The sequence below is a fragment of the Cinclus cinclus genome, chromosome 12 (genome assembly GCF_963662255.1).
Source record: "Cinclus cinclus chromosome 12, bCinCin1.1, whole genome shotgun sequence".
NCBI classification, from domain to species: Eukaryota; Metazoa; Chordata; class Aves; order Passeriformes; family Cinclidae; genus Cinclus; species Cinclus cinclus.
Window position 1 is genome coordinate 9,285,487 of NC_085057.1, and position 23,715 is coordinate 9,309,201.

The 23,715-nt window shown below is 43.4% G+C and overlaps 1 protein-coding gene across 1 annotated transcript in view; it reads right to left on the bottom strand.

Moving 5' to 3' along the window:
* Nucleotides 1–23,715, bottom strand: part of SETD5 (SET domain containing 5) — a 65,192-nt gene that overhangs the window by 31,698 nt on the left and 9,779 nt on the right. Inside the window, exons 2-7 of the mRNA XM_062500472.1 lie at nucleotides 7,611–7,785; nucleotides 3,756–3,861; nucleotides 2,663–2,874; nucleotides 2,284–2,342; nucleotides 1,692–1,879; nucleotides 604–642 (exon numbers count right to left, since the gene is read on the bottom strand). Of these exons, the coding sequence (XP_062356456.1) occupies nucleotides 604–642; nucleotides 1,692–1,879; nucleotides 2,284–2,342; nucleotides 2,663–2,874; nucleotides 3,756–3,861; nucleotides 7,611–7,681 (675 nt within the window). The 5' untranslated portion in view covers nucleotides 7,682–7,785. The remainder of the gene's footprint in view (nucleotides 1–603; nucleotides 643–1,691; nucleotides 1,880–2,283; nucleotides 2,343–2,662; nucleotides 2,875–3,755; nucleotides 3,862–7,610; nucleotides 7,786–23,715) is intronic.

Consider the following 23,715-nt stretch of genomic DNA (forward strand, 5'->3'; position numbering starts at 1 on the left):
GCAGGACTGGGGTCAGGTGAAAGTGAGCAAACCTTAAGGCACCTCTTGTGTGTCTAGAAACAAATGCAGCTCACAGTTCAATTCTACTTTTTTTGTCAAACCTCCCTATTCAATGGCCACACCTACCACTATTGCAGGAAGTCAGAGATAAATATATTGTCCCATCCATCCCCAGTAGGAGGATGTGGAGAGAAACAAGGCAGCACTATTAGGGACTCCCAGTATTAAACTTATGAACTACTTTGATGTCCAAGCTTGAAATAGCTTTGATGCAATCAAACAATGACTGCCCTCACAGAAGAGCAGCCACAACCAGTTCTATATCCCTTACATCAAACACCCCACTCCCAAGTGCCATGAATCAATCACCTCTCAGAACTGGATTGCATTATCTGACTGGAAGCTATCAGAAGCAAAGGGAAGGTTCAAGGGGCAATTCCTGTGATACCCTTTTGAATAGGCCTCCTTTTGGTGCACTGCAAGGTTTGAGTCTATTACAAGGCTGGCCCCACAAACAGAAATCCCCCAGGCAAACCAAAAGAGGGACAGAATAAAGGGGAAATAACTTCACCACCATCACAGAAGGTTGTAATTTCTACTCACCTTCATCCTCAGAGACTTTCGTGAGCCCTCTCGAAAAGCCTGTCCCCCAGACAAGGAGAGAGAGAGAAAAAAGAAAGTATTATAAATTTCCTAAGAATTAGGACCCTAGAACCACACAAAATCTTAGTCCAATCCTTAATAAAAGATAGCAAGAATTACAGGAAAACCTGTAAACACAAGAAACAACGGACCTGAACAAAAAGAGACTCTGCAATGCAAATCCAGTGGAAACTGCTGAAAAGGTTGATGGCCAGGATTTCTGAACTAAAAAAGCATGCCTCACACTTAAGTAAAAATGCCAAGATCAAAACCCAAACTGTTGCAACTAACCCCACTTGCTTTGATACAAGAAAGGTCCAGCAAGAGAATCAAAGTGGTTCACAACAAAAAAATAACCCCTCCAGACCTCACAGTGCTCCTGCCCCCAGAGTTTTATTTAATCAGTGCCTACCAGAAGAACTTCAAGGGAAACCTAACCTGTGGAAAATCATGGTAAAGCTGGCAGATGATGGGAAAGAACCAGCTGCTCACACATTTGCATTCCAATATAAGCAATTCAAAATTATTTCAGTCCCCAAACCCTCATAAACAAGACAGTAAAGTCATCCCTCAACAAATGTTCAGCACTACCTACACAGTTTTCCACACAGGCACTCTGTCCCCGAAGAACAGTGCCAAGCAGCTCTGCCGCCCAAATTCCTCAACAAAGCCTGCTAAAAAATACCATGCTCTCCTCATTTTTCATTCTATTCACAGACTGACCCTTTTCCACAAACAGCCAGACTCCAAAAGCTATTTCCCCAAATCCTAATACAGCAAAAGGAAAAAAGATGTAATTGAGTCCACGCGCTGAGCATGAATGGACAGCATTGGGAAATAAGGGTGGAGTTCCAGCAAGGTAATTTTTAAACCAACAGCCACGTACCCAAGCAGGTCACAAATACAAGGCATCCCATTATTACACCCAAAAGAGCAATTCTTGACAGAACAAAAATTTCTTGTCTACTGCCAGCTTGTCAACCTGCTCCTAACAACACTCTGCACAGCATTTGGTAGGAACTGCAGCAACCTTGTCTCACTCCACATACCTTGATTTTTTTGGTCTTTGGAGCAGCACGAGCCTTTTCTGTACTCCTCTTCCTCTTCTTGGGTTTGCTCCTGCGGACGCGGTTGACGGTCAGCGTGATGCTGGTCGGCGTGTGCTGCGTGGCCGTGTACAGCACTGTGGAGGGAGAGAGTTCTTCATCCCAGCTCTCAGTGGCACTGCTGTCCCCGCCTAGAGAGACAAGTGCTTCATAAGCAACAGCTTCTCATCCCTGAGAGCACAGCTTATGCTTATGTCCATCTTCATCAGGACAACTTGCTGCACCTGCACAGCTCTTCCCTGAGAGAACTACACCACCTCTGTTTTCCCACCCAAACTGGGAACAGGTGTTCCAAACTTCTGGTATGTCACTGAATGGCACTGATGAAAATTATCCTTTACTGTTCACAAGATAATCTGATTCTCCCTAGAGCTAACTGAGGTGAAGCGTAAGGAGAGGAGAAAATCCCAGTGGTTGGGAGGCAAAGAACATTAGCTGGCACTGATCAGTTAGATGATTACAGCATCCAAAAGACAAAGGTCTTGTAGAAAGAAAATAAAAGTCACCATTATCAGAATTATAACCTCAAACTCACCTGACACGTTGTCCTGCTTCCGGCGGCGGAGTCTGATCACCTTCCCCCTGCTCATTCCTCTGCCAAAGGAGAATGCACAATTGAAGCTGGTTTGTAGGAGTAAAGTCACTTGAAATTCAACAGGATGTCACAAGATGCGTGCCCTCAGTGGGGCCCAGGATGATAAGAACATCGATTTAACATCCTCATCTCCACTCCTGGTGCCACCAACACTTGTCAGGCTGACAACGCAAAGGAGGAGGGTCAATACTGGGTAAAGCACTGGAAAGAATGCTCCAGTTAGCAAAAGGAAGTCTGTCCCACAGCCCAAAGGTGACACGGTTCAGTAAGAGCAGTCAACAGAAGGAGCAGCCCAGATCTGCACTGCACCAAAGCTTACCTGCACTTTTCACACTTGAGGAGGAAACCATCTTGGGAGACACTGCAGTGGCACCAAGTGGGAATTGATTCTCCTTCTGAGGAGCTCTCACTATCCCCGGAGTTCTCCTCATCAGGCGAGTGCAGGCCATTCAGTTCTGCACGAGGTATAATGGTCTGGACAGGAGGAGAGGCTGGCGGCGTTGGAGGAGGAGGGGCTCCATAATTATGATCCTGAAAATGAGTATTTGCAGTACCACTTTTAATGTGAAGATACGATGCCTAGAAACTGAAGTCCCAAATCCACAGTTCCCAGGTTAATATTTAACTGGTGTAAAACAATAGCCTGAATTCCTCAACCTACCAAGAAAGTACAGTAATAGCTCTGAAACATGTAAATTATTTCCTTCAGCACCGATAAATTAAACTCAAAACCTATGAAAACAACCAGGCTATTTCGACATTAACTGTTGTACTGCTAATAATCTGAGATGACATAAGTGTTTAAACAGTGGAACCAGCTGCCCTGAGATGTAGTTTCTGTCTGTAGAGATATTCAAAACTCAACTGGACATGGTCTTGAGCAACCTGCTCAAGCAGAGTCATCTTGAGCAGGGAGGTTGGATTATGTGATCTCAAGAGGCCCCTTCCAACCTCAGTGATTTTGTGGCACCCTGTTTATCCCACAGCTTCAAGCCATGCTCCCACTCTTCCTGACTGCTTCTCGATTCTCATTGTTTTAAGTTACCACTGTGAAAATCTGCACAGTTGAAACAAGTATAAATAGTGCACAATAAACCAAATAGGACATAAAATTACCAGAAAAATATTATATATCCATATATACTCACACTTCATTCATATACTTCATTCAATTAAAAATCTATCACCTAGAACACTAATAAAGCTTGCTGTAGAGTATGCAAGACTTCACAAACAATAAACACAGAAATGAAAAATGTATGGCAGAACTCAGCTTAGTTCTGACTTAGTGTTCCCTAATAAATAAGCCAAAACTCCTAAGGCTTAAAAAAATAGGCAAAGAACTATGGAACAAGGAGAAACGAGTAAAAGTAGACAGTAAAGAGCTGATTCACTGCAGAGAGAGTACTCACTGCGTAAGGCAGCCCGCGATAGCTGTGTTTCTGGGTGGCCCCATAGCCGTGGCTGGAGTACACATTCTTCTCACTGACAGCTGGACTAGCTTCCACAGACTCTGGGCTGCAGAAAGGGCCAGAAGTAAAACCCATCAATACAACATCATTTTTTTTAGTGCCAGTATTTCACTGCTCTTTTCTATTGAACACATGAGCTCAAAATGAAAAAACTTCATGAAATCGAGGTGGTGTCATGTGTTTCACCAAGCATCATGTGTGCAGAAGTTGTACAGGATGAACCTGCTTTCAGAGGGAAGGAACTGAGTATGGGCCACCCTATATAGCTCATTAAACTAGGTCTCAGTCTCGGAAGTTAAAAAGGTAATTAGCATGTAAGAAGCTCAGTTTCCTTATTGTTGAGGAAATTGGGTCTAGTTCAGCATTCGCATCTGAACCCAGCTAGCCTAATCTCAAAGCCACTGAACAGTACTGCCATTTTATCTCTGCAACAGCTTATTTCAACTGCAGCTAAGCAGCTTTCCTGCAGCTGTGCTTGTTTCTCTCTCCCTCAGATACCAATTGTTACTGAGTCCAACATCCTGTGATAAAGCCTGCATGAAAACTGCAGCTATCCTGACAGCAACTACCAGGAACTGGAGATTCCTGTTACAAAGAGACAACAAAATCCATGACCTGGTCAGACAGTGGCCACAGACAGATCAGATTCACCCTGCGTTTTCTATACAGCAGCCTGCAGTGAGCCTAACAGGAAATATGCTGCTGTGGTACAATGCACTCTTCCACCACAGGGTGGTGAAAAAAAACAGCTAAAAATCAAAGGTATATCCTCAGCAGAAAGCTGCAGAAACCCTACTCAGAGAAGGGACAGCTGCAATTCAATGCAGGGGATATTAGATAATGAGGCTACAGACAGAACACCAGCAAGGAAACAGGCTGTCTTCTGTTACAAGTAGAAGATACAAGTCAGATAGCCTTTGCACAGATCAGAAGTAGGGCCTGTATCAGAATATGGCAGAATATTACTGAATCATGTCTGCATTTGAAATCTTCATCAAAATTACAGCATGGAGCTGATCAAGCAGGGAAGAAAAATACAGAAAAGGAAAACTTTACCTCGGACTTTTGCTGCTCTGGTGAGATCTCACAGGATTCTCAGTGGGTCCTACATGGTCAGTGTGAAACAGGCACCATCAAACAATCATGCATGGGGAAGTGCTTAGGCACCCAAGAAGAGTAACCCTTTGCCCTTTGGACTTCCTATTAGCTCTTGAAATCTCTGCTGCACTGAAGTTTGCCCCACCCTGCCACTCAACCTCATCTATTATACAAGGCACCAACCTCTGATCTTCTGACTTATTCTGGCGTAAGGTGGATCTGCCTTCACAACATAAAGGGGCAATAATTTATTGTACAAAGAACTGCAGAAAGCAGAAGACATTGCACCTATGAAAACAACACTTCTGTAGCTCAAGATTTAGGTGCACGACACGATAAATTCAGTTAGTTTTCAATGTGACTACCGCCAGCTAAACTGTCAGAAGCAGGAGATATAGATGACTTCTCTCAAAGGATATACTTCTTAATAAAAGGTACCATGTAGAGCTTGCCACATAATCCAGCCTTCGCAACAATCCTTTAGGACTTTCAGATTGGTACAGTGTCAAATCCCATTCAGGTTTAATAACACTTTCAGAAATATTTCAATATTAGAAGGAAAAGAGCCTAAATAATCTAAGCAGCAGATACATCCTCTGCCCAAGTCACCCACATTCTTAACCACAGACTGGAATACCAGCAATGCTGCCGCAAGCATTAGCAATAAAACTTCAGGATTGTTGGTGCAACGGTGTCCAGGGGCAACAACGCTGAGGCCCATGCTTCCTTCGCAGCAGCACGCCAAGGAGCTTCCACACCTTTCAATATGCAGTCAGATTAACACAGCAAAACTACTCTGCAGCCTCCATGTCACCCTCAGATGAACAGCAACACCCTACACCATTTTCACCTCCTCTCTGTATCAGAGGCAGGGGAAGATGCTAAAGCTCAGCCTGTAAAGAGCATCAGCTGGGTTTCCTTTTACCTTCCTCACTGACTTCATGATGCATATCTTGGAATCAATTCCTGGTAAGAGGTACAAAGCTCAGGTACCCCAGACTTTATGCATCAAACCAGAAAGTTTCAGAGGCGAAGTGAAGGACAGCCTTAACTTTGAACAGACCCATGAAGGACACTTCAGCAGTAACAGTGCATCGATGCAAAGCCTGGAGAATAAAGTTCTGGTATTCCCAGTTTTTAGAAAACAGGCAGAGAAACCAATTCAGAAATCTTCGAATGCCTTTTTTCAAAAAGCACTCTAGCCTAGACTCAAGTTAGATGGACCTACAAATTTCTTACAAGGGAGAAAGAAAATGCTTTGCAGAAGGTTTACAGTCAGTCTTTTTGATACCTAAATGCTACAAGGGACACATGCGCAGATACATCTGGCTCTTCTCCCTTCCACGCTCAGCTTTGAAAGCAAAGTACATGAGCAAACTATTTAGCACTCTTCCTCCTGTCATAAACAGTTTAAAATTCCTGCATGTTGAGTCTTCAAAGTGCTGCTGTGGGAGAAGCAGGGTGACAAGCAATACTAAATGTTAGATCTTGAAAAGTGAAGGATCATGTAACCAGTGCAGATGAGTGACTTACTAGATTCTGATTCCCCATTTAAAAACAACGTGCAAAAATGTGGGCTTTAGGATGGAATGAAGCATCACGAAGAAGAATGGCTAGAATGGGGCCAGTGCCAAGACAGACAAAAAAGAGCATTAGCAGTCTTGCAGAGAGTACGACTGCATAGTCAAACTCTATGCATAGTCAAATCAGGGTGAGATGGAAGGAAAAAACAATGATTCATACCTTAGCCCACCGCTCTTACAGATCAAAATTAATAGTCTGGAGCAATTTCTGTTCTACACTGATCCAGCTGACATGCAGGTTATTTGCACAGTAGATACCTTTAAATAATACATGGGAGAAACCTATCTCCAAAACGTCATTTGTAGATTTTTGTAAAGAGATACTACAGCCTGTGTTTCAAAGAAGGATGCAGGCAAGCAGGAGGTAGAAGCACACAGAAATAAATTTCAGCCCTCACTCTCATCCCTGACAAAAACATACTCTCATCCTAGCTGACATCATCCTAACAAGGGTTTTAAGAAAAGATCACAATGCAGTATTTCCTGATTTTGAAATGCTCCTGACTCTGCAGAAGCAGTCTTTTAAAAGAAATGTAAGTCCCCTCCAACAGGCCTCAGAGATACAGCTGCAGTGAGAGGCCTGTACATGGTCTTGTAGTGGGGACTTCAAAGGATGCTCTCTGAGGTGTGCTCTTTGGAGTCTGCTCAGGGGCAGAAACAAAATTAAGGTGCCTACCCAGGCTAATGCTGTCTCACATCTCTGTCAAACTCCAAAGGTGTCCACAAATCAATCACAGAAGACTGGTACCAAGTCTGAGCTAATAGGCTCTGCTGAAGGAAAGGTTTAGCACACTGATCCCTCACATTACAGCTGCTGGAAAAGGAGCTGGCTTATACTATGCCAACATCAAGCCTGAGTACAGCAAACACACGACTGCCTGCACTTGAATGCCCCATGCTGTTGGAATTCTCCTTTTCCCCATAACCTCTGTCAAACTTACCAATTTCCATAACACTGCATTTGTCAGCACCCATCTCTCATACAGCCAGTGGACCAGCAGCCCCTTTCTCCCGAGAGGAGAAAGCACTGGCACCAATCCTACAGCCCGACTCCAGGTCAGCCCTCTGGCACCCTCCCGTTCTCCTTTCTCCTCATCCATGGGGTAACACTCACTCCGATCCTGCAGCCATGTCGGAGTAGGACGTATCTGGTGTGGTGACTCCCAGAGGGATTGCAATGCTCATGACGCCCGTCGGGGATCACGGAGTCCAGAGGGCAGCGACTGGCCGCTCCGAGGGCGGAGAGGAGCCGCAGAGCCTCGGCCAACACGTCACGGACATGGGGAAACCTACCGGGGTAGAAACAAAGCATTGCATCTCCGTTACAGGATAAGGTCTCCCTGTATGCCTCTAAAGAAGGCCTTCACAGCAAAGAAACGCAGAAATAGATTTCCATCAGTGACACGCCACATCATTTTTACTTCATATTCATCTGTAGGGCCAGAGAAGAGGTAGATGGCAGTACTTTGTTGGGGAGGTCGGGGTTTTTTTTACATTGTTGGACTGACATGCAACGAGCTGCTCTGCCTTAAAGCTGATAATGATAGTTCCTCCCTCCCCCAAGTAAACGTAGGACTAATTATCAGATAAGTAATCTATTAGCTCCTTCTGTATATAAGCAGCAGCTGTCACCTCTCACCCACAGGCCTCCAAACAGCATTTCCTAACTCTTTCCCCAAACAAGCTGCAGGCAAAATCCCATCTCTGTGGAGAACTAGACAATGCCAGGGTGGGCCGAGCTGAGACTCTCCCTGGAGATCAGTCTGTACGTGCATTTGCTAGGCCTACAGCACAGGTGAGTGTGAGCGGCAGAGCAGCTGCTCCCACACCACCGACGGCTCCCCTGGCCAGGAGGCCCGTGCTGGACCCTGCACCGGCGGCTCAGCGGGCCTCGACTGTCCGTGACACCTCCCCACGGCAGAGCCACGTCAGACGCCGGGGCGCGGGGAGGAACGCGGCGGGAGCATTGGCTGCGTGCGGAGAGCCGGGTGAGTCACGGCGGCCCCGGGGCGCAGCCGCCGCCGTGCCGGGGAAGCCCGGCCTCCGCCTTCCCTGCTGCCCACGGCGCTTTGCTACGGCCTCCACAGAAATCGCCCCTAAACGCGGCCTTGCTAGGGTCGGATGGCGGCCGGAGGTGAAACGGGATCAGCTCCTCGTTATGTAAATAACCTCAATAACACAGATGAGTATAGAGGAGCTATTATTCTACACAGCTCAAGAGACCTCCCCACACGCACACAACACAGAGAGAAGCTGCGTTTCTGCACGCGGCAAAGGTAGCTCCAAAACCAAAGAAAAACGGTGACAAGCACCCTGTCTGCACGTCAGACTTTAAGGGCAGCCTCGAATAGTTTCCACTGCCTTTCCCTGGCTCTGGCAGCGCAGACAAGCCAGCCTGCTGTCACATGCTCCCCGGCATCTCGGGGCCCTGCCAGCAAACCCTCCTGGGCTACAGAGAGGCCGTGAGCCAACTTTTCCTGTGGGCAGTGAATTTCTCACATGGAACTGCCTTTGGACACCACAGTCCAGCCATTGTTTAATACACAAAACCCCCAGAAAGACAAAAACATTCACTGTAAGGGCAAATCAAGAGTGAGAGTCAGAAAGTTTAAATGCTACATGCTATGTTGCCTTTTTCTGTCTTAAAAGGCAGGCCACTTCTCTTGGTATAAGGAAATACTTTCCTTCTTCTGCATACATCCCTGTGGAAAATCTTTCAGATATTATGACAGGCAAACAGTGAATTACAGAAGTGGCACATAAAGATTTCTAAGTGGTCTGTGGCAATTCCCTGTTATGCCCCAAAGCAATGGTCTCATGGGGAGGTGGGAGATGAAAAAAGGAAACAGGCAGGACTAAGCTCACAAGTAGTTCCAACCCAAAACAGCCCAGTGTCCTTGAGTGTGTTTCCTGGAAAAAAAATTAAAATAAAAGGACCTTCCAGAAGTGTCTTATTTACCCTTTCTCATGCTTGTGACAAGAGTTGTGATTTCTACACTGACACAAGATGAGACAAATTGCTCCTAAAATACAGCTAAAAGCTACAGACATCAATCCCTGCTTCAACTGAGACACCTAAAACTCTAGCATACGGTTAAAAGAAATAAGACAAGTTTCTCAGTGTCTGAAGCATCCTTCCCTTTAAGGGACATGGAAAACTCTTCTTCTCCCCACACCCAGTCATCCTTCTAAATATTTGTTTAGATGTTTTTCCCTCTATTGATCTCACGCCTTTGCCAATGACCATACCCAGCTGGCAGCAGCCCGACATTTCATCAGGACAAATTCCAGCCTCCTGCCTGCCTGTGACTCAGCAGAACTGGAAGATTTCAGGTGCAGCCTCTGGACTAGAGAGTCACAGGATATCTAGTCAGTCCAGGGGTAACTGGAACAAGTTTTCATCCACTTCTTACAGGAAACCCTCTTTCTATCAGCACTGGGCAAATGCTGCTGCACTGATATGGTCTGATAACTCCCATTTTTAGGAAGATTACTGGAGAAACATGAAATAGCAAACCGAAAGGTTAAACAAGGCAAATTCCAGTTCAGTTTTGTGTTGACCCCAGCAATACTTGCCCAAACTATCACCAATGCTCAGATTTTACTGTTTGGTGCTGCTATTTTATGTACACTATCAACTCTGACAATGTGACAACTGAAAATGAATTGCTGAGACCAACTTCAAGTGCTGTCCAAGACCACATCACCTTCAGGCTACATTACAGTCTGGACTCCATGAAGCTTGGCCTGCTAACATGCAAAACATCATCCTGACAGAAAATGTTTGGGCTGAGATCTAAATGTTCACCTATCAAACTGGCCAATTTCCTGGATATTCAATCCTCAAGGTCCTTCCTACCTCTACTCCCAAAAATACAGCTGTGTATGGGAAAAAAAACCCAAAAACCAGAAATCACACCCAGTTCTCTCTGCTGCTACTGGAGTAAGTTTTGTTAAAATTCAAAGTCTTCATTCAAATCTAATGAGCTTCAGACCACAGCACAAATCTGTCTCCCTTACAACACAATTCTTGAAATCCAATGGAAATGGGAATTTTGATGACCTAACAGGTAAATAATATCTATCTGGTTTTGAAAATTCTGCATTTAAAGACACTTCCCCCCCCCCCCCCCCCACATTTGGCACCTACACACCAGCCTCCTTAACCAGTCATGCTGGTATAAAGATACCTGGTCTTCCCCAACATCATCAGAACAGCTCAGATGAGCATCCACCCACACAGCCACCCCAGCTGGGATCCCCAGCTCTCACTCAGGGCAGGTCACACACCAAGGGACTCACCCATTGTGAATGGCTGCCTTGGCTACACAGAGAATATATGCTATTCAGTTATTTCAGGTAACATCCTGTACTGACAGAAAGGACTGTAATAAATCTAAGCTGGCCAAGCAAAGGTTAAGCAATACCTGCTGCTGTAAAAGTGAATTTAGTTTTTGGAACTGTTTAGGATGCAACGGCTGCAGCACTGCATTGGCTCACTTCCACTGCCAGTCCCATCCATGTACAAATAAAGCAGATGCAGAAAATTTACTGCTGGAAACTCTATTACTTGTGGTGTTAAAAGTCTGTACTAACAGGGAGAATCAAACGTGGTGAGTCAAAGAGCTCACCAGAGCTTCCTCCTTCAAGACGTGGTCATTCCTGTTTTCACTCGTGTCCCAGTCATACAGACACCTCCGGGCACCCATAGTGTGCAACACCTGGTAACAGACTCTACAAAGTATTTGTGAGAGTCATAAAAAATTCACCTGCAGATGAAAAACCCCAGGCACAGCCTCACAGACTGCATGTGCTATCTAAATTCAGACTCCATCACCCTTTGGGGCTGCTCAGGTGATGCTGTCCAATCTCAGGGGGGACAGAACATGTCCCTTGCACCCTCCCATGGTCACAGATTCAAGGGCAAAGCAGTTACCAAATAGGGAGAGGACAGATTCATCTTGTTCCTCTACAGAGTCAGTGTACATATGTGAGTCTATGTCCACAGAGGGCCTGAAATACTTTACCACTGTGCATCCAGTGCCTCACGGCCAAGAAAGATAAAGAGGCAACACTTGTACAAACGTATCATGGACAAACTGACAAAAGCTTTTCCTGAATATGCAAAACTTCAACAAGTGAGCCAGGGCAGAGAGAACAGGGAAATCACCTCCATGTGCACTGATAGCTACCACTTCTTCTTTGCAGATAGTAAAGGACAGATAAACACTTCCTTTACCTCTCCCCACACTTCCCAACAACTCCAGTTATTGGAGTCCCAAACTGGAAACAGATTCCAGACTTTTGACAACCCAGAATTACTAGTGTCTGAACAATAACCACCATCATCTTCTCTATGCTCAGCAATGGGCCTCTAAGTCACCTACAAAGGATGGAGCTCCATGTATATATAACGAGTTGCACATCTTTAAGCTCCCATGCCATTACCAGTCATATCAAATTCAGAGCACTTTTTTCTCCTGCACCTCATACTGCCACAGGCCAGTCCAGAGCTGGTGGAAAACTGGTAATAGCAGCTCTGCCATGTAGCCTTCTTTGGCATCCTCTCCACCAGCCTCATTTGGGACAGAGACAGCAAGGTCTGATGAGTTCATACTTAGACTGTCATCTGCACCAGTGGCAAATCACTCAGCATGTGGAGCAGCGCAACAAGTGTTAGCATCTTAGATCTTCATTCACCTTTTCCCTTGGAAATTTCAGAATAATCAAAATCTATGGGACATCTAATGTAAACAGGAACAGCTTCCATTACCATGCTGAAAACGTCCTCTCATCAGCCAGTGCCAGTCAAAATATGAGCACAGTCCACCTGAGTCCAATCAGGCACTGCCTGTACACATACAAACCTCATGTCAAGGTCAGATCTTCACAGAAGGGAAAGCACCTTTAGAGCAAACAGAATCAGAGCAAGGTTTTCTGTGTTTAACAGGTAAAAAAATGCATCCAATTCCCTGAATTTCAGGCATGTTGTTCTGTAAGGACATCTACACAGACACAGGGACAGAGCAGATAAATCCTTAAATCATTTACCTCCAACTTACTGTGAAACAGATTGCTAAAAGTACTTGAATTATGCCTCAATCTACCAATACAAATGCTTAGCTCTGCTCTGAAAACAAACTGGGTTCACTAAGCAGAAAGGAAACAACTGTGCCAGTTTTAAAGAATGAAATATTGATATAAGTATTCACTATTATCATTAGATCCATAAATCATCTGCTAGTGGTCTGACAAAGCAAGACAGCAATTTTATCCCACGGGGTCTGGAAGAACTCAGTCCTGGTGCACCACAGAAAGGATCAAAGTAACCGGCAAGACTGGTATTCATTACTAGCTATGCGTACCATGATAACCAAATTTTTGACAAGTATAGAGCAATGCTTAAAGATTTATCTGTCTTAGACCTTTCTCAAAACTGTCGCCTGGTTTATATGTATGTAGCCATATGCAAAAAGAAATGCTTGTATGTACACATTTGGTTCAGAGTTAATTTTGCTCTCTGGGATCTAGAGAACTTTCACAGAACACCGACAAGCTCTTAGAACAAGAATAACAGCATTTTAAAATTGTAAAATGTCAAAAAGCAATAGCCCAGTGAGACCTGTTCCTGCTCACCACACTTAGAAGAACTGGAGTCAAAGATCAGGGAATGGTAAGACTACTGCTTTTAGGATATGGGTGATTTAAAACACTTTTGGTATCCATGGGCCTACGCATCAGTCAAGTTGTTCCGTACAAGATATGAAAACATATTAACAATTCCCATTATTCTTGAAGTGCTCTATGAAAGCACTACAAACTACCTAAACATGTTTATGAATAGACCTACTTAGCTATTGTCAGCATGATAAAGTTGTTCAGCGAAGGCTACACAAGCCATTATTAAAACTGAGTTATAAGAAAGTTAAACTGATTTTGATAAAATTTGGAAACAGATGAAAAGTAAGTAAATTTCATTTTAAAAAAGTTAAACTAGGTTTAAGCCATTTTAAGGCAATTTTCACCATATCCATCCACAGGATTCCATCATTTCATCTCATGAAGAAAACATCAATTTTAGTTAAACTCCTCTGTGAACTACACCTTAAGGGACTACATATGATGAGAGAGCAACTGAGAGAAATTAAACCATCAAGCAGAGGAATTACAAAATGCATAGTCAAGTACTCTCAGCAAGTCACCAAGACTGCAAAAATTACTTTGAAAAGCAAAAAGAATAACCTCAAAACTTTGCTGCTGCTGCGTCAGCGGTCAAGACATTACCCTAACCAAAACAAAATCCTGTTTTCCTTTTGAAATCTTTAAAGGTTTCAGATACTATGATAAAAAAATAGATGAGAAATTTAATAAGATATAAAAAAGGGCAGGTAAGACTTTTCCTCCAGAAATACCTTCTCCTGGACAATTCAGTCACATCCTTGATAGTTCAATACACTCCAGAGGTGAAGATGTTAGACAGGGTTTGTTTGGACTTTATTAAAACACCCAGTTTGCACCACAGTACCTTTACTGGAAAGTTTACTTTCTATTGATTTTAAACTGGTTGAAGAGTCAGACGTAAAGATAATTCAATAAAAATGCAGTATTAGAAAGCAGCAGGAAATTACAGAGTAGCAGTGATCATGGCAGACCAAATTATTCTGAGGTATGTTTATGTAGAGGTGGCAGGCACAGTCCAGGGAACTTTGCCTGCACCCCATTCTGATGAGAAGGGACCTGGCAGCATTTGCTGAGCAGGTGACACAGACCATGTTTTAAAGGAATGACAACAGTGTAATACAAAAAGAAGTATCCCAACTAAGAACTTCATATTAAAGTCCACATAACTTTAAGGGTCAAATAGAAGAAGCCTTCAAGAAAATGTCACAACACTATAAAAATTTGGAATCATCAAAATAAAATTAAAAGAGTAACAGAAATAGTGGAGAAATTCAGAAAAATCCCATAGACTCAAAAAGAACCCCTTTCTATGCTAAAAACATTGCTTTACAGTGGCTGTCTCTCACAGCATTCCAGTTGGTGAAGGTGACAAATTCTTCTAACATTGAAGCATTTAAAATTTTATTTTTAAATTTAGTGTATTTTATTATATTTATTACATTTTATTTTTGAAAATACTCTTCCCTAGTACTTTCTGGAAATTATATAGTAATACAAGAAAAAAAAAGGATTACACATAAGGCACTACAGTTGAAGATACAAAGATTACTAAAGTACATGGAACAGGAAAGAGGAAAAATATCCCTTTTCTCTTCCAGTTCCACAGACTTTTGATTTTGTAACAGTAATGGGGCAAAACTATTCTGCAGTGCGGGGAACACATTCTAATTGCTATGCTGGTCCTATACTGTGAGGTTGCTGCTCTCTTTTCCCATGAGGTTAAGGAGAACAGTCAAATGTCTGTATGTCACAAAAATACAAACAAAAAGGTTCGGAACAGATACTCTGAGATTAAGAGTTTGACAACCAACCTCCAGTGGATCCAGCTGTGGCAGCTGATGTTACTGTTGTGACTGTCTCCTCTAAGTCTTTGCCAAAACAGGTGGCAGGAAGGAAACACTGCCATGTCTCATCAATTGCAGTTGATGCCAAGAAGACTGGACTAAAAGCAGAAACAGGTAAAATATATGATCCCTTTTAGGGGCAATACATTTCTGCAATGGGGCAGGTAACTAGAAACAGCAATATCAGAATCACCACTGCTCAGTCCACCACACCTTGTCGATATATATCCCCTTATTTTCAGGTTTTAAGAGACCTGCCTACTCCAGAAAACAACTATGGATCAAGTAAGACTCAAGATTAATTTAAATAATGTAAATAACACTGGTTTAATCTTAGCAGACCAAAGTGCTTCCTTGTTCTAAATTTTGTTGCTTGTGGATGCAATAGTACTCACATGAACGGTTTTATGCATGCAACAATTAAACTTTCCTAAGTAGACAAACCTTAAATTTAAAAACTTGTCAGACAACCCCCCCCCCCCCCCCAAAAGAAAAAACCTTTAGACCTTGAAATTGCATTTTGAAGGTATTTCAGAGAGAAAAGCCTGTACCACATGCAAGGTCAGAGGGAAACTCGGCAATAAAGGGCAATAACTAGGATCAAATCCAAAGCCAGAGAATTACAGTTCCCATGAGAATTCAGACAGTCCAGAGTCACGGGAAGTCGCTGAATATAGCAGGGGAATCAGCAGAATTTACTGGCACAGAGCACATCCCAAACTTACAACCAGTGGAAAGCTAACCACTAACAAGCTGCCAAGAGTAGGACTGCAACCTCCACTCCTAGTATCGGAAAAAAGATTTCTGCATAATCCCACTAAATACTCTGTGCCTGTGCCTCGAGGTCTCGCTGTACGTCCTTTATACATCTATTTAAGGCCCCCACGTGACGAGGCTGCCTGCCCGGCCACTCCCCGCCGGGGCGAACAAGCCAGCTTCAGAGGCGACTCCGGCAGCGCTCCCGAGGCACACGTTGCATCAGCCAGGTGTGCAGGAAGCGGCGGAGAAAAAGCAGCTGCTGACGAGGGGGCTCTCGGACGGAGGCCGCTTCAGGAATCCCATGGAAAGGACGACAGGAAGGAGAGAGACGCTCCGCACACAGAACAAGCTTCATCGGCTTCAGAAAGCCTTTGTGCTGGGGCTCCGGACCTGGCCTTTCTCCCAGAGATGATGCAACACTAAGGAACAAGGTCCGTGCCAGAGAAAACTATTCACAGGCTATGCAGATGGCAAGGCAGCCAAAGGCTCTCGGATCAAAACATGCCAGAGCCCCCCAGGCTCGGCAAGCCCCCCCAGGATTCTCCATTTCACACTGCAGCCTCGCTCCTAGCACGACCCCGGCTTAAGGCGGAATGAAGGACTTTACAACGGCGAGAAAGAAGTTTTTTTTTTTTTTTTAAAAAGTGTTTTAAAGTCCTGCAAAAATCACAGCTCGTTCTCTGATCTGTTGGGAGGAAAGAGATGGGGAAGAGACTGAGCTCAAAGCCTCCAATCTCCCACACAGGGATCCTCCCATCACCGCGGCTTGCCAGCGCACGCCTGAGCTCCCCAAACACGTAGGACAGCTCTGCGCTCGCCGGCAGCCTCGGCCTGCTCTCACACATCAGGAAACCACGCAGGGACTGCCCGGGCAGCCATGGCAACATCACACAGTGTGGCAATTATGGAGCCGCAGCTCCCACGCGAAGGTTCAGCCCTGCTTTCCATTACAGGGCTCGTTTTGACCCTTCCCCCCCCTGCCCAAACCATCACCGAGTGCTATTCCAGCTCCAACCTGGCCTCTGTGGTTTGTGACTGGCAAGTTTTGCAGCCTTGCACCTGGGCTCGAGATCATACAAATACATTTTTCTCCGTGTTGTAAGGAAGTTACTCCAGGCTTGTGTAACGCTCTTGAGCTGCGTTCCACAAACGCTGGTCTGTTCGATGTGCCTCGAGTGAGAAACCAGGTGACAAAAACACCTGCAGCTAGTGCCACACAGGGCAAGAGTCAGATCCATTACTGAGCTACATAATCACTGCTATGCGTTAAAATCCAGTGAGTTTTACGGGATTTTGGCAATATTCCCGTGTTGTGACAGGTTACAAGGGTCAGCCTGCTGCCCTATCCCACCACATCCCCTTCTCAGGGACATCACCAACTGGACTCCCAGGACCTGGTGCCCAGTTGCACTCTTGGTCATGTAAGATGGTTCTGGGACCCCTAGTAAATTCACACATTTCTGGCAGACAGGCTTTTACTAGCACAAAACCTGTAAGAGAGCAGACTGAGTCCATAGGACAGTGGTGGAGAGCAATCATGAGAGCTAAAGGCAGCATCACCCTTAGCTCCCCTTCTGGGGCTTCCAACCACTCTGATGCTCAACAATGTCCAAGAGATGTTCTTTATCATGTTTCACTTGTCTGGATGAGTTGCATCTCACACTATATGGTATTTTGACACTGGCAAGATATACACTGATCCCAAAATACAGGTACTACTGACTTGGCATGCCCCAGCTGTGCATGTTGTATCCTCCATATACAGTGGATGTTCACCCAGTAGTCAGATTTACAGAATAAGACAGCAGCCAACAATATATTGGCCCAACCAGACTTAAGGAATATAAATTTTTACAAGTTATTTTGGTAAGGTTTTTGTAAAACTTAAAATAAAATCACAGACTTGCTCTTACAATCTCAGAGAAAAAGGTGTAGTGCCTATTCAGGAAACTCCCAAACATCTACTTCCTAACTGCTGGCAAGAAATGCAAAGTTTGGTGAGAGTGCTGAGAGCCACGATCCCTTTTTTGAATAGCCCATTTTTTTATTAACAAGATAAAAAGCAGATAATCCAGCTGAACACATTCTCAAAGTAAATGCAGATCACCAAAAATTAGCAGTAAAACACCTGCCACCAGTGACTGAAAAAAGACAAAAATCACTTGAGCCTGATTTATTTCTGATGACTTGCACATAAATTAGTAGTTTCTTCCTCTGAGAAGAGCACAGGACACCATCAACTACACCTTAACTGCTTGTGGGTGGTAACACAGGAACACTGACATCAAACAGTTGGCCAAGAGTGCTCATACAGAGCTCACACGAAATCAATGCTGAGTGAGTGGTTGTGTAAAACATCTTCGTAATGCTATCTGCTACCTTCATCTTTTTTGAATGTTGAATTATGAGCAGAGTAATATTCAGGATATTTGTCATGATTATCATAAATGCAACTAAGCACATATATGTACAACCACACAATGAAGCAAAGAGGTTGAAACGCAAGAAGTTGCCCAGGCTGAACAGACTGACAGCCCTCCTCCAGCAGGTCCTCTCCATCAGCCTTGTGATACTGTGGAGAAGGGGACAATGACACAGCTGAGAGGGAAGGCAAAGAAGAGGGAAATTTCCCTACTTCTAAACTAAGCCCTCACAACCTTTTTTGTGTGCAGCACTGCGAGCTGCTCCTGCAGGTTAAGGCAGACAGGGCTGTCTGGACAAGGTGAGCAGCAGGGGCTGTTGCACTTGATCTCGAAGCTGGAGGTCTTTGCTTTGTGCTGTGCACTGCCCCAACACGTTCCTACAGTTTGCCATCCCTCTAGCCCTAAGCAAGGAAACTTCCAGCTGCCAGACAACTTCTTTCCCACCTCAGAAACTGCACAATTTATGTGACAAATTGATAAAAAACGTTTAGAAAATGTTCTGCTGCCTTCTCTTCCACAGGACATAGAAGCATTTTCTTACTTCACAGTTGTAGAGGTGACAGCAATGGGGCTCCTCCCTGACTCGACCTGAAGGAGGAAGAGAGGAGAGGCAGGAATGCAGCCACACAGGAGAAAAGAGCAGCCCAGGTAGCTCAACGTCCTCCTCTGCACAGGCAAGGACGAGCATGCACTCAGGCAGAACCAACCATGAGAGTTCCACCTGTACAAAGCAGCAGATTTTGAGAGCTACCAGAAGGGAATTTAAGAGCTCTGCATGTCTGCAGAGGCATCTGGAACAAGGTAATCTGTGGAAATATAGAAACTTGGCAGCTGTCAAGGGAGTGGTGGAATGCACAACTGCAAATAAAAAGTAGAAGCATGATCTGGAGCCATTACCAAACTGAGTCACTCGATTTCCCAGGTGAATTTACAAAGTGATGGACAAGTAGAATTGCTAAAGTACTTTCATTTGGATGGCATGAAAACCAGCAAACAAGTGCCATTAGAACACCACTTCTTACAATTATTTGTTTCAAACACAAATAAACTTTCTGAACAAGTCCAGTTAACTTGAGAGATAGAGAATATCCCACGTTCATTTCAGAATTAAATCTACCAGGAGAGTCAGTGCTTACTCTCAGAGGAATTATAATCATATTGCCATTGTGCCATTTTTTTTCATACTGTTTCTAAAAAAGGATGAAAAAGATTTACAGACTTCTGCTGTGGTCAACCAGAATGCAGGAATGCTCATCTGAATACAGTGAGTGTACACAGTTACATCACGGCTTCTCTGCAGGGGCTTTCAGAAAGCCATAACCATATCTTAAACATCTGAAGCAACATAGTATGGGAGAGAGCTGCGTTCCAATCATGCACACCACAAAGCATTACATTTCAAGAGTTCCCTTCACATCTTATGTGTGTTATGCAAGGCAGTATTCTAGCACCAGATTAACTATTTCTCCTCTAAATTCATCTTGATTTCGTGATCTTGGCTGTGACTGCAAGTTCATGCACCTGATCATGACACAAAATCTTCAAAGATTCTTAAACTCCAGAGTCAGGAAAGGCATATTATCATAATTTTAAAAAAAATAAATCGCAATATATTTTCTCCAAAAAGAAGTTGGGCCTTTCATAAAAGACTGAGAGGAATGTTTGTTCCTTTCCCCTCGCCTGTAAACAAATCCAGTGTTTAATTACTATCATCACTAAGAAACTGTACTTCAAAATTGAATTTGTCTAACCTCAGATGATACTGCTATGTCTTTGTCAGCAAAGACACAAATCTCACAAGTCCTTTTAGAGAAAGAACAAGTCCTCTCTCAATTGTCTTTTCAATAAGCTGAGTAAGTTGAGCTCCTTTAAACCTCACATCATGAGGCTGATTTTCCAGTCCCTGGATCATTTCTGCAGCTGTCCTTTGAATTCTCTCCAAATACACTGGCATTCTTCTTGAAGCATGGAAACCAAAATTCAATACCAGTATCAGTCTCAACACTGCTGTGTTTATAAGATTACTTATTTTGCTTCACATTCCTTCCCCCCACTTTTTTTTATTTCTCCTCCTCAATATGCCCAAGAATCACATTAACCCTTTTAAATAAAATAATGGCCCAAGTACAATGTGGAGGCAACAAGCTGTAAAGACCTTAAAGCCTTTTGAGCTGCTGCTTTCCAAAATGCTGTTTCACAGTTTATAGGTGGGTCTGCAACTTTGCTAACAAATGCATCACCTTGCAAGTGGATGGATTCATATCTTTTGTTGAAATGTGACAAAACAACTCAGAGATCCCTAAATATACTTTATTATCCCACTAGCACCTCTCTAGTGATCAAGAATTATCAAATATTTTATGCTATCCAGATAAAAAGAATCTAAAGAACAGTGAGTTAAAATCTGATTTCATCTTACAACCATCTCTAAAGCTAGTTGTATCCTTGCCAAGTTCCAGTCTCACATATTTCAGGTCTCCACTGTTAATGCAATTTCTCCAGCATAAACATTTCCAGTATCACAGCCTTCTTCCTCCTATCTTTTGCCCTCTCCACCTAAAACAGGCATGTCCCCCCACACCTCCTACACCCAGTGTAACTTGCACTCAATCACTGAATAATCCAGATTTGAAGGGACCACTGAAGGTTAAAGTAACTGAAACACTGTCTCCCTCCCCCCAAAGCAGGGCCAACTTGGATCAGTTGCTCAGGGCATTGCTCATTTCTTCTCCAGAGCCACTAAGTCTTTGCGTAATTATGTATTTGAAGGCCAGAAATAACCTCCTGATGATCTGACTTTCCACCTAACAAAGACTGGAAAATCTCACCTAGTCATTTTTACACTTGGCATTGCATCTTACAGGAGAGCTAGGCTGTGTTTGTCAAGCACAGCCTGAAAAACAATATATGGATTTACCACAAAAGTCATGCAATGCATTGCAGCCTTGAGGTCCCCAAGCAGCACCAACTCAAGCCATTAAGTCTTCACAGTGAGCACAGTGTATTTGTAGTTCTTATGAAACAAACTGTAGAACTTTTTTTTTTAGAATGAAACTACATCAAACACTTTCTCAGAAGCCTTTGAGAAATGTTTCCAACTACCCAAGTGAAGCTCAGCTGCAAGTACCCCTCCTAAGTAGACCTTCCCCTGCATACATATGTGACTCAAGATGCTAGCTTCCCCAGTTTCATGAAATGTGTATTAATGGAAAATGTACTGATAGAATTTTAAATGTCATCTTCCATGTCCACAGTCATAAGACTTATCAGCACCTCTCTTTAGCAATACATTTATTTAACAACATACTCACAACATCAGTTTTCTTGACTACCTACACAAGGCTGTCCATCATCCCTTAACTAGCACAGAGTATCTCTCAACTCACACATGCTAGTTCCTACAAAGCTTACAAGTTTCTGCTTGTCACTAAGAAAAATCTCCCCCACCCCTCCAAAACCTCCATAATTACATAAACAAAGGACTTGTGTGGAAATACATTTATCCATATAAAAGTATTTCATAATAGTGAAGTTATCACCCTTTCCTTGAAGAACAGCTAAGTGAAATCCAAGTGACTAAGAGCAGGGCTTCATGTAATGTAACAGCATGAACTACTACACTGAAATTAGACATTAGCCAAGGTCCTGTGATCTCCTCACCTCATATTCTTCCTCAATCATCCATTTTTGGCCCTGTCAGAGATGAACAAACTCTTCAGTCTGATTCAAGAGAGTCACCCTTGTTCTCTCAGGTTACATTCTCTGCTCTCCTGTCTGGAATTATTAGTGTTGTATTCTCTGCCAACAACAAGGAATCTCTTTAAGCTTGAAAAAACGTGAAACAGAATAAAATAAAAAAATCCCATCACATGAGTAAATGAGGCTTGGCAGTATGATGGATGTTGCAGGTTCACAAATATGAAGGTACTCTGAGGATGATGGCTTGTGCCTGTTACAGCTTCACATCTTCACATGAGCATAAAAGGTTTGCCGCATTCAGGAGGGAGATGCTCAACTATTTAGATTGGACGCATTTTATATAAGACTGAAGATGACTAAGTCACAGCTGGACAGATTATGTTCTGGAAACAAGCTATGCATTCCTCCCTGTACCTTAAACAACAGCATTTCCTCATCTGCATCTTTTCTCCTTTCTCTTTCAAACACAAGATGCTGAATTCTCACAAGAGAAAAAAAAAAAACCATCCAGAAAATATTCAGGGCAATGTGCTTTAACCGAAAGGAATTTCACATGCACCACTCATCATAGGGCTAATTTGATTTTGTCATTACGGAAAAACTGAGAATTATTGAGACCTCAGCTGGGTAACAGTTGGATAGGAGAATGATCTCAACACAGAAAGAAAACAGTACAGACAGGAATTATCCTCCTGAATAATGCAGATAGATTTTGTGCGCACTAGACATCCAAACATGGTTTACCAAAGTACTCTGAAGGCCCCTTTACATAGCTTATCAGTCCTGTGGCTACAAATCAGTAGCAGGATTGCTCATAACCCAAACTACCTTGGAGCATTACAAAGCTAGTGAAAAGGGGCAGGCAAAACACCCTGGCTCACACTACCATTCTTCCCCATCATCAGCTGATACAGTTGTTTCCACCTGTATCCACTATGTAATGCACTCCCCACCACACCTACTAACAGCAGTATTAAAACCAATGACAGCTTTACTGAAAGAAACTGAAGATACACAGAGAAGGAACACAACACTAGAGAACATGGACATATAGGCAGAAATGATGACTGGCATGGGTGAGAGAGCCACCTAATACTGCAATTTGCACCACTAGACCAGAAGCCAAAAAAAAAAAAAAACCACCAAAACTAAACATGTTGTACCTCCACACTGACTAAGATATCCTATGTGAGCCAATTCCTGTTTTGTGCCTCAATATTTTTATCAGTAAAATCAAAAAGCACTTAGAAAAAAAAATTCAGTCACTGGCCACTTCACACGTTTCGTTCCTGTTCAGTAAAGGCTAAGGACCCATGCATGCATCCTGGGAGAGAAGTGGCAGACTCCAAAAAATCAGTGATGATCAGTGTAACTGCAGAGATTCTGACCTAAGCTAAATTACACCTTTTCACTACTAAGAAAATTTCATAGAAAGTCCCATTGTTCAAGATTAATTCCTACATTTTAAACTCGTGTACCATTTCTCAACAACTTCAGCAAAAAGTTTCCATAATTTTTTAAATATGTGTCAAGGCCACTTTTTTCCTCCTTCACAACCTTCCCTTCATGTAAAACTGAAAATTTTAGAATTCCTTTCAAGTACTGCCCCAGCCTAGTGACTCTCATGGGAACTGACTGCTTCACTATTACTCAGAAAAAGGAATGACGCCTAAACTCTGACACTGCAAGAGCAAAAGAAAGCTACAAACTTTGCTTACAAGAACAGCCTGCTCCCCATCCATCTCTGCTGTGCAACACTGTTAAAAAAAAAATAAAAATTCAAGCAAATAATTTCACTGAGAGGATCCTGGTT